Raw genomic sequence first — 12,149 nt, forward strand, 5'->3', positions numbered from 1 at the left:
GGGCGGGGAGGGGCGTGGTCAGAGGCCGGGGCGTGGCCAATAGCCTGGGATGGGGCGTGGCCAAGCTCCAGGGGGCGGGACCGCGAGGGGCTGGCGCGCGGGGTGTGGCCAATAGCCCGGAGTGGGGCGTGACCAGCGTGTAGAGGGCGTGCCCACGAGGCAGGGGGCGTGGCCTCGAGGGGCTTACGCGCGCCCCCGAAGCTCTCCGCGCGCCGTCCGTCGCGCCGCGCCGCGCCGGCCGGGGCGTCTCCCCGAGAGCTAGCTGTGTGTGCCTGAGCCGCCGATGGGGGAGGTGGTGCCGGGCCCCGCGGGCCCGCTGGAGCCCCCGGAGCCGCCCGGTGCGCCCGCGAGCCGTCGTCCGGGCGGGTATTCGGGTCCTGAAGGTGAGGCGGGCGGGCGGGCGGGCTGGGCAGGGTCTCCCCCCGTCTCCCGCGGATTCCTCCCCTCGCAGGGGCCGAGGCTGTCAGCGGGAGCCGGGCTGGGTTTCTGTCAGTCAGTCTGTCAGTCACTCGGCGAGTCCGGCTGGCTTCGTCGCGCGGCCGCCGCCCAGGCCTCGGCGCCCACCGGCACCTCCACCACCAGCAGCACCGCCGTGCCACATCCCCGGCCGGCCGGCCGGCCTGCCTCCCTCGGCTGGCCCCAGCCCCGCAGGCCCACACGCACGCACACGCGCGGGGCTGCGAGGACGCCGCAGGGATCCCCGGACACCTGAAGACATCAGCCCGGCGGGAGCTCGGGCGGTCCGATCGGCCCCCCGGGGGGGCTTCACCCACCTGCCCCGCCGCCCACCACCACCCCCGCAGCTCAGGCGCCGGCCTGCCCGGCAGCGCCACCCGGGGCCCCGCCCCGCCCCGCCCCGCCTGCCGCGGGGAGAATCCCCGGCGGAGCCCCGAGGCTCGGGGAATCGCGGGGCGTGTGCCGGCGGGAGGAGGGGCCGGGCCCTTCCTGGGGCATTCCTGCCGGCGTGGGGAGCGAGCGGGGTTCTCCGGCGGGGTTCGGCGTCCTCCCCACCCCGGGGACGCTCGTGGGGTTGGGGGGGGGTGCAGGGCGGTTATGCAACAGGCAGCGAGCGGGGCTTCTGGGGGGCAGGAATCCGGGGGGAGTGTTGCTCGGGTAAACGGGGGGTGTAGGAGGAAATGAAAGCAGATGCTGGCAAGGGAGGCGATGGAGCCTTCTTGAAGGTGCTGACTCCCGAGTTTCTCGCTATGCACGAGGGAGGAACGTGTGGGGTGGGCAGGAGAAGAAGGGGTTCGGGAATGCTGGCTGGCTGGCTGGCTGGCTGGCTGGATTGATTGTGGCCCCTGCCTGACACGGAGGAGAGGATTTTTTCCCTAGGCCTGATCTGTAAAGCTTGGCGTCCTTTCTAAAGGTACAGCGAGGTTCCTCCTAGAGTTCTAGACGAGGAATCACTTACAGCAGTCATTTAAACTCGCCCTGGAGAGGCAGGGAAGAGGGAAAAGGACGTTTGGAAGAGGTGATGTGTTTCCAAAATGTGTTACGGAAAATGCAAATACATCCTGCTTAAAAAAATAAAGAAATCCATTAATAGTTGCATATTGGGATTGAGGCTGAAGACTGTATTTGCGATTAAGCGTATTCTTAGGACATCATGAAGACGGGAGCATTGGAAAGGAAAACAAAAGATTTGCAGTATCTGGTGAATCCTGGAAACATAAAGGGAGGCTCTGAAACATACTTTCTCTGCTGCTGCATCCCTGTCTGCCTCCATGCAGTGGCTTTAGAGAGATAACTTTTCAACAGTTTATCTGGATTTCCACATAAACTCTGTACATACCGAATGTACTATATGTATAGGATCGGAAGTAACAAGCGTAATTCCTCAAAGGCTTTTGGATGTTTATTTAAAACCCTAAGGTCACAAAAAATTAAATGGCGAATGAATTAAAAACTATGCAATTGACTGCCCTGACTTAAGAAATGGTAGGTGTGAGAGGTGGTAAATGCTTTCTGGTGTAAGAGCTAAACAACTTTAATAGTTTTGGGGGTTGGGGACCACGTCTGGTGGTGCTCAGAACTTATTCCTTAGTCTGTGCTCTGGGATCACCTCTGGTGAGACTAAAAACAGGGCCTTTAGCCTACTACTCACTACAGCCTGTGTTTTGTTTTGGCAGTGCTCAGGGCTTATTCCTGGCTTTGCGCTCAGGTTTGGGATACCATATATGGGATGCTAAGGATCAAGCCCAGGTCGACTGCTTGCAAGGCAAATGTCTTATCTGCTGTACTATCTCACTGACCCACAATTTCTTTGTGTTATCTATATACGCGTGTATAAGCCGACCCCCTAATTTTACCCTAAAAACTGGGGAAATTTAGTGACTCGAGTATAAGTTGAGGTGGAAAATGTAACAGCCACTGGTAAATTTCAAAAATAAAACTAAATACCCCCAAACAATTACAGTAATTGAGGAATCAGTAGGTTAAATATTTTTCAATATTTATTGCTAAAGAAAAACTGTAAACTAGCAACAATAACTTAAAAACTTTAAATGAAGTGCAGAAAACCATAGCTTAACAGGTAATCAAGCCAAATCACGAAGGTTAAAATCCGTCAAAACTGGATTCCTCCTCTTCCTCATCTGTATGTCTAAACAGAACTTCAGCTGTATCTGATGTGAGGGGATCAGCATAGACATCATCATCATGCTATCGGTTTATACAAAGCCACAGAATATGTGGGTTAATAAATAGTTCAGTGGCCTAGAGTTCAGCCTACCTCTTCAGCTCATCACTGACTTGTGGACTGAGCTGAAGCCACCGCCCCCCTCCAGCAGAAGGCAGAAGACGACTAGAGACTAAATGCATTTGCTTCGGTTCGTTGCGTGTGCACCGAATCAAATAACCTGTATGACCTGAGTATAAGCCGAGTTCGGCATAAATTTTGTGCCAGAAAACTCGACTTATACTCGAGTATATAAGCACTTACACATGTGCGTAAATATACATATCTATCCAAGACCATTTTTGGTGGGGCAGGAGGGAGTTTAAGGGAAAAGAATTGAAAAATGGGAACCCTAACTGAGAGGTCCCACTTTCCTACTCTTCCAGGAACTGGTCCAGCCTATCACTGGTTCCCTGAGGTTTCCAATCTGAAAGATTCCTGAAATTGATCTTGATTATAGTGCTGAGTTGGTGGTATGGGCGGCTGGCAGTGTCTCTGGTCCTTGTGTCCCTTGCTTTATTGCAGATGGCTGACACTTTAAACAGTCCTTTAAAATAAATAAATGGCATTGGCTATGTAGAATAGCGTCTGGGTGTTCTTCATACACAAGTTTTCCAGAAGGAATTGAGTGGTTGAATTCTGTGCCAAGTGAAAGTGGTAAAGAATATATAAGTAAAAGACTTTCTGAATCGGGAAGAAAGAAGATAGATATATGTTCTTCTCTGAAGACAGTTTAATAAGGTCTTTCATTTCATAACTTTTCTGGGGCCAGGGTGGTAGGACCAGGGATTAAACCCAGGACTTCCTACATTTGAGACAAGTGTTCCTTTTCCCTGACCCTGCTTTTTTACAACTCATATTTGGTACCAAATCATGAACATTACTCATTATCACCAAATAGTAAAAACCTTCATTAAAAGATTCTAATAAAAGCAGGGCCAGAGACATAGTACAGCTGGTAGCACACGTGCATTACACTTTGCAGACTGAGGTTCAATCTCTGGCACCACAGATGAGCCAAGGCTTGGAGTAAGCCTTGAGCACAGCTGGTTGTACTTCAAAACAAGCCAAAACAAAACCTTTATAAAACTAAACCGTTATAATTTAGCTAGATTAGATTTAGGTTCATTTGTGCCTTAGGACATTTGATTTTAAATCTTCCTTAGAGGGCTGGAGCCATAGTACTGTGGTAGGATGTTTGCCTTGCACATGGACTACCCTGCCAAGGGCGATTTCTGCACTCAAAGCCAGGGGTAATCCCTGAGCCCTGGGTGTGGCTAAAAAAAATTCCCTAGATTTATTTAGCAAAAATTTTATTTATTATTCAGAAGGTACTATTTAATAGTTCTCAGTGGATCTAAGTATGGTATTTTAAATACTTGTAAGATTATTTGAAGTATTCAGTAGTACTGTAGAACACAAATTCTCAGTAAATTTTTTTTTATTTTGGTTTTTGGGCCACATCTGGTGGTGCTCTGAGGTTACTCCAGGCTCTGAGCTCAGAAGTTGTTCCTGGCAGGCTTGGGGTACTATATAGTATGCCGGAGATAGAACCTGGGTCCATCCCATGTCGGCTGAGCCAAACACCCACCTTAGCCCCTACTTTAACCCCTCATTGAAATTTTTTTAAAGATGGTTGGGAGTATCTTTTTTTTGTTTTTTTTTTTTTGTTTTTGGACCACACCTGGAAGTGCTCAGGGGTTATTTCTAGCTCTGCCCTCAACATTCATTCCTGGCAGGCTCAGGGGACCATATGGCATGCCAGGGATCTAATCTGGGTCGACCACATGCAAACACCCTCCCTGCTGTACTATCACTTTGGTCCCTGTTGGGAATACCTTGAAATATACATTTTAAAATGTTGGGTTGGAGATACAATCCAGGGGTTAAGTTACTTGCCTTGCACATGGCTGATCTGAGTTCAGTGCCACATATCATCCTCAAGCACAACTAGGAGAGAGATCCCTGAGCACTACCAGGTGTGGCCCAAAAGCCAAAACAAAACAAAAGAAAGAAAAAAATTTAAATGTTAAATGTTTCCTACAGTTTTTGGAATTTTTTCTCCCCTTCAAACTATGGAAAACAGGAAGTGTCAAAAATCTAATCAGTGAATACTATGAGATTTTTTTCCCTCTTCTATATATGTTTGTATATAGCTTACATCAGTAAATACTAAATAACTGAACTACTCCTACTCTCTGGAAGTATGCCACCTGCCTATAATATTCCTTAGGGCTAAAATAATAAGTCAAAGAACTGGAGCATATATGCTGGAGGCTTATGCTTGATTACCAGCATTGAATGTTCCCCCAGTCACTGTGCGAGTAATAGCTCCTGAACATTGCCAAGTGTGGTCCCCAAAATCATACAAAATATTCCTTACTATATATTCCTTCAGGAAATTTCATATTCTTTTTTTTAAGGCTATTTCATATTCTAGTAGAATGTGCTGAGTATAGTTACTTTACCAAATGTTTTTATCCATATATATGAGTTAGGTGTGTATGTAGTAATGATCACCTTTGAACTGGTCAGAGTGGTTATATATTATCTTCATTTATAAGAGTTCAAAGGATAAAATTTAAGTGTATATTTGATTTGTAGTTTATTAATCTACTTGTCTATAAAGAATTTTACTTTCTGAAAGTATCTTTAAATCTTTTCTTGTTTTGCTTTCTTTTGGAGCTACACTTGGCCAGGCTCGGAAATTATTATTACAAGCTCAGGGGACCGTATGGGATGCTGGGGATTGAACCTGGCTTGGTTGTATATAAGGCAAATACCCTACCTGCTGTGCTATCGCTCTGACCCGTCTTTAAATCTTAAGTGTGTTCTTCATATACACTTAAGTTGTATTCCCTTTTTATATGAAGTTCATGAACAGTTCTTATTTTAAAATTAGGAAGGAAATAGAAGTTTTCTTAGTCTAACAAGTCCATTGGAATTGGAATTCTAAAAGCTGAAAGAAAAGACTGTCATGGGCAGTACTTGTGACTGCAAACACTTCCAGCATTTTCCTGGCCTTATGTGGTACTAGATAATTAAGCAGTGGTTGATGGTAGTTCAGTAGCCCATTATCAATTTTTTGAGGTTAGTAGCTTTTATTTATCTATTTTTCCTGAGATAATTTATTAAGTCATATTATCAATGGAACAGCAATATCTGTGTGGCGTTAGCTTGTCTCTCTGTTTCTATCTCTCTTTGTCTTTCTCTGTCTCTGTCTCTTACCAGGCCATGATCAGGGCTTACTCCTGATTTTTCTCCCAGGAATCACTCCAGGGAGAACCGGGGTACCATATGGGGTGCCACGGAGCAGCTATGCGAAGCAAGTACCCTGCTCCTTGTACTCTCTCTCAAGCCTCTAGCTTGTCTTTTGTTGTTGTTGTTTTTGGGCCACACACGGTGACGCTTGGGGGTTACTTCTGGCTATGTGCTCAGAAATTGCTCCTGGCTTGGGGGACCATTTGGGACACTGGAGGATCGAAACACAGTCTGTCCTAGGTTAGCACATGCAAGACGAATGCCCTACTGCTTGTGCCACCACTCTGGCCCCTGTAGCTTGTCTTTGAAACATATTGCTCTCATCAGCTGTTTCCAGAATTTTGGCATGAATAGATTACATGGGATCTTCCCTTTAATAGCAGATTCATCTCCATGCTTATCTCTGTCCCACATGCCTGTTTTCTTCATGTTACCTTCCGGTTCAATATTCTTTTTTGGCAGAGTACTCAGCAGTACTCAGGGGTTACTCGGCTCTGCACTCAGAAATCATTCCTGGCAGGCTCTGGGGGATCATATGGGATGCCAGGGATTGAACACTGTTCAGCTGTGTGCAAGGCAAGCACCCTACCCATTGTGCTATCACTCCAGCCCTTTAACTTATTTATTTATTTATTGTTTTTTGGGCCACACCCGGCGGTATTCAGGGGTTACTCCTGGCTGTCTGCTCAGAAATAGCTCCTGGCAGGCACAGGGGACCATATGGGATACCGGATTCAAACCAACCACCATAGGTCCTGGATCTGCTGCTTGTAATGCAAACACCGCTGTGCTATCTCTCCGGGCCCTAACTTATTTTTTTTAAACATTTATTTATTTATTTTGGTTTTGGGGCCACACTTGGCAGCATTCAGGGGTTACTCTTAGCTCTGCACTCAGAAATCACTCCTGGCAGGCTCGGGGGACCATATGGGATGCCAGGAATCAAACTGGGGTCCATCCGGGCTTGGCCACTTGCAAAGCAAATGTCCTACTGTTGTGCTATAGCTCTGGCCCCTAAATTATTTTTTAATTAACGTTTTGTTTGGGATTTTCAGACCACACCAGGCAGTTCTTGTGGGCTACTGCTGACCCTGCTCTGGGATGGGACCCAGGCTGACCACATATAAGCAATCACATTACCTCCTGTGCTGTCTCTTTGTCCCTTTAAACATTGCTAACATGTTGATGCCAGTGTGTACCAGTAGTGGCTCATACTTGAATATGGTTTAACAGAAATTAATATTTTTTGCGGGGGGCACACCTGGTGGTTACTCAGGGGTTACTCCTGGTTATGCGTTCAGAAATTGCTCTTTGCTTGGGGGACCATATAAGATGCGGGGGATTGAACTGTGGTCCCTCCTAGGCTAGCACGGGCAAGGCAGTCTTGCCTTATCGCTTACACCACTGTTTCGGCCCCATTAACAGAAATTAATATTAATACATTAAGCTTTTGGGAGGCTGAGTAGATAGCTCAGAGGGCTACCGCACATGCTTTGCATATCAGAACTTGCAGTTGGAGCCCAGGAACTGTGGTCTCCCAAGTATTGCTAGGTGTAGTCCTGGTGGCTCCTGGGCACCACTAGGGTGGCCCAAATCAATGATGACTCTGAGCATGAGTCTTAAGACCTATATAGCTGGGAGTTGTCCTTGGACTCCTAAGTACTACTTAGTGGCCTTCCCTAGCTCCTAAATAACCTTTTTAGTGAATCTTTGGAATAGAGAGAAAAATTTCTCTAGAGTGAGTGTAGAATGCAGAACTTCCTTTGTTTTATTTTTTAATTTCTTTTTTAAAACTTATTTTATTTAATTATTTTGGGTTTGGGGCCACACTGGTGGCATTCAGGGGTTTCTCCTGGCTCTGCACTCAGAAGTCGTTCCGGGCAGGCTTGGGGACTATATGGGTTGCCCGGGATTTAACCTGGGTCTGTCTTGCTGCATGCAAGCAAACGCCCTACCACTGTGCTATCTCTCTGGGCCCAAATTTTAATTTCTTTAGTTATGGACCATGTCTTACAATTCTGAGGATTTACTCCTGGCTTAGTGGTTGGGGGATCACCTCTGGTGGTTCTTGAGGAGCCATATGGTGCTGTGATTGAACCCCGGGCCTCCTGCTTACAAGGCATGCACATGCCTCTTGTGCTGTTTTTCCAATCCATGCAGATTTCTTTGTATAAATATTAAATATTTATGCCTTATAAAATACATTTTTCAGATGAACTAGATGGTTTCCCTCCTAAATAAATTAAAAAACTAAAGAATATTCAAAATTAATAATTAGTTATCTACTTGCTAAATGTACAAATAGGATGGTTTGTAAAATAAGCAACTTGAATATAGTGTTAATTTTTAGATTTTTTTTTTTTGTTAATTTTTAGCTTTGAATCAGTTTTCTTGATGCGGAAACAACATAGTTCTCACTTGTAGGATATATGGGTTCAAATAGAACAATGGACAGAGTGCTTCCTTACACAGAACCTTGGAGCCCACCAGTGCAGAGCTAGGAGTAAGCCCTGAGCACTGCTGGGTGTGGCCCCAAAATAAAACAAAACAAGCAAGAAGAGTAGAAACGAAATAATGCTGTTATGAATTGGGGGAAAGGGAACCCTAATCACTGCTGGTAGGAATATCCTTTGATTCAGCCTCTAATGAAAACCTAGCAATTCCACTTGGCATCTACCCCAAAATACTATCAAAAATATATTTGCACTCCTATGTTCATTGCAGCACTGTTCACAATAGGCAAGATTTGGAAATAACCCGAGTGCCCAGGAAGAGATGACTGGGTAAAGAAATAGTGGTGTAGAAACACAATGAAATTCTTCTACTCAGCTATAAGAAAAGATGAAATCATGCAATTTGCTGCAACATTTATAAAACTGAAGGATATGCTGAATGAAATCAGAGAGAAGGACAAACACATAATGATATCTCCTATACTTGAAATATAAAGAAACAGTAAGAGTAACAATTAGACAATGGTCTAATGACAGTGAGGAGGGACTGGAGTGGGAAGGACCTTGAGTCATTGGTGAAGGCACCCTGGTACTGACTGAGTGTGATGATGTAATGTTTTATACTATTGTTTATAGTATTGTGAATCAAGGTACCTTGAAAATAAATTGGAAATAAAAGTAGAGAGCAGATAAATGGTCCCATTAGAAATTAGTTATATTGCTGTAGCAATTGTTTTTGCTTTGAGATGTTACATTACAAGATGAATTTTAAACACATCAATTATCAAATATAACTCCCCCCCCCCAAAGTAAGAGAATGGAAAAGTGTTTTTGCAATATTGTACTTATACTATACTTGCTTACGTGGACTGTGAGGCCAAGTCCAGACCCTAAAGGAGCTTTTAGTTTATTTTGGAGACCGAGTACAAAATGTTGATTACAGCATTGTTTCCACCTGTGGAGAAAGAGATTAAGGTGATGTGCCAGGAGGTTCCAGCTATGTAAGAACGTATTTTACACATGTACACACATATTCTTTAGGGTAATGACTGAAATGAACTAAAATGGAAATAAAACTAAAATTCACGAAGATTAGGTAGTCGGTACTTCATTGGTTTTCTGAAAGTGTAGGAAAATGGAAGGGCTGGAAAAGAATGAAACAAGAATGAACAAGACATGGATGACTTAGTAGAGAAGAAATCTTTCCCAGATTAAGAAAACTCTGCAGCATGTGAAAGGATAAGATATTGTAGTCTGTTGCAACTTAGATGGAACTGAAAGGTATTATGTTAAGCAAACTCAGAGGGAGGGAGGACACATACCTGACTTCACTCATCTGTATTGTATGGAACAATAGGGCAAGTGAAAAACTTTTAACCTTGGATTATAAAACTGTTATTACCAAGTGATTGTGCTGGACTGGGCTGGGCTGGAAAAAGGAAGAGGTGGACTAGAAGTCACATTAAGGACATTGGTGAAGGGGCGTTGGCACTGTGGTGGTGCTCAGGTACAAACTCAATATTGCCACTAGCAAAACTGTTACCTAACTAAAAGAAGATAAGGATATAAGAAAAGAATGGGCCTGGAATATGCTGATGGTTTCTTGCAAGCAGAATATTTGTACATCTAGACTAAAAAAACTGGGTAAGGGAAGAACACGTCTGGTTGAGTCAGAGATCCTAGCTAATGAGTTTTGCTTGATGTTTTCTAGAGAAATATGAAACGCAATGGGAGTAGGAGTTGTTTGAATCGGAGAAGTAGGTTTGGTTCTCGAGAAAGAGACTGGCTGAAAGAAGATGTGAAGAGAGGTTGCGTTTACCTTTATGGAGCAGAGACAACCACTGCCACTACAACTTCCACCTCCACCGACTTGCATCTTGTCCTGTGCACAGTAGAGACCCCAGCATCAGAGATCTGTTCTGGAGAGGGAAAGGAGAGTATTTATTTACAGCTTCATGGAGATTTGGTCAGGTAAGTTCCCAGTGTTGCTGCTCTACGCTACCTCAATTGAATGGTGCATATTTTTGCTTTGATGTGGACCTTAGGAGTATAATGATGGAATACATGTGGTTTATGGGGAGTCATTACACTTGTTAAAAATAGTTGTCCTTAGGATTGCAAACTATATGATTCTTACATTTGAAAATGATCTGAGTATAGAGAGAGGTTTTCTAATATCTAGTGATTCCTTTCTTGCCTTCTACTCCCAAAACATAAAAAACATTAACTCAGAATGATATTTTGAACACTTGTGTTCATTGCAGTGCCAAGTATGATAAACAGAATAAGGAAATAACTCAAAATGAGAGATGAATAAAGCAGTTGTGGGGGCCTGGAGCAGGGAGGATGTTTGTCTAGCACAAAGCCTACCTGGGTTTGATTCCTGGCATTTCATATGTCCCCCAGCCTGCCAGGAGTGATTCCTGACTACAGAGCCACAAGTAACACCTGAGTGCCACCAGGTGTGGCTCAAAAACCGAAAAGAAAAGAAATTGTGGTAAATATACACAATGGAACACCCTGAAACACTAAGAACTCTCAAAAAAAAAAAAAAAAAAGAAGAAAAGAAAAGAACTCTCCCACTGTGCTGCAACTTGAATTGAAGGAACTGTAGGGTGTGACTTATTTTAAGTGAAATAAATCAGAGGAAGGAGGAAAAATAATAGGTGACCACACTCATCCATGACATATAGAGGGTGGAAAAAAGCCAAGGAAATAGACAGTATTGAACTATGGCAAACCCTTGGTCTCAGTTACAAAACAGATTCCCAAGGAATGGGAGTCAAGGAGAAAGTAGACAGTAGTGATTTAAGGATAGTAGTGGCAGGTCTTGGGCACTTTGGAGGTGGTGAAGGTTCAGTAACTGCATGAAAACCCTGAACATTAATACTATTGTCACCATGTTACCTAAACTATGGTAACAATGAAGAATGAGGGTTCCAAGTGATAGTACAAGCAGGTAGAGCATTTGCCTTGCATGTGGCCAACCTGGGTTTGATTCCTGGCATCCCATACAGTCCCCAAACCTGCCAAGAGTAACTTCTCTGTGCAGAGCCAAGAGTAGCCCCTGAGTGCCACTTGGTGTGGTCCATAAACAAAACAACCCCCCCCCCAAAAAAAAAAACAAAAAGGGATAGCTAACAGGCTAAGTATTTGCTGTGTGTGGGAAGTTTGTTGCTCTGTGTGTGAGAGGTTTAGGTTTGATCCCTGACACCACAGAATCCCCCAAGCACTGCCATGAGTGACCCTCCAAAACAGAGCCACGAATAGCCCCCAACCGCCAAACACCAGGGGGTATAAGTAAAAAAAGAAAAAAACCTGAAACGGCTGAAGCAATAGCACAATGGGTAGGGTTTTTGCCTTGTACATGACTGACCCAGGTTTTTTTTTCCTGACCTAGGTTTGATCCCCACCATCTCATATGGTCCAGCAAGCCTGTCAGGAGTAATTCTTGAGTGCAGAGTCAGGAGTAACCCCTAAGCACCACTGAATGTGGCCCCAAAACCAAAACCAAACCTCCCAAACAATAATTACAAAATAATATAAAAGCAAATTTAAAACATTTCATCCACAAAGGAAAATGTGATCATTATTTTATTTGGATTACACCTCAAGACAGAATTCTAAATTTAAGATTTTGGGGGCTGGAATGATAGTGCAGCGGTAGGGCACTTGCTTTTCACGAGGCTGATCTAGGATGGATCTCAGTTCGATCCCCGGCATCCCATGGCATCCCATGTGGTTCCCCAAGCCAT

The 12,149-nt window shown here is 44.6% G+C and overlaps 1 protein-coding gene across 1 annotated transcript in view; it reads left to right on the plus strand.

Annotated features, from left to right (window-relative positions):
- Positions 1 to 232: 232 nt before the first annotated feature.
- PHLPP2 (PH domain and leucine rich repeat protein phosphatase 2) overlaps positions 233 to 12,149 on the plus strand; it is a 78,529-nt gene continuing 66,612 nt past the window's right edge. Inside the window, exons 1-2 of the mRNA XM_049786331.1 lie at positions 233 to 383; positions 10,106 to 10,365. Coding sequence (XP_049642288.1) covers positions 10,112 to 10,365 — 254 coding nt within the window. The 5' untranslated portion in view covers positions 233 to 383; positions 10,106 to 10,111. The remainder of the gene's footprint in view (positions 384 to 10,105; positions 10,366 to 12,149) is intronic.

This window comes from Suncus etruscus, chromosome 14, assembly GCF_024139225.1.
Source record: "Suncus etruscus isolate mSunEtr1 chromosome 14, mSunEtr1.pri.cur, whole genome shotgun sequence".
Taxonomy (NCBI): domain Eukaryota; kingdom Metazoa; phylum Chordata; class Mammalia; order Eulipotyphla; family Soricidae; genus Suncus; species Suncus etruscus.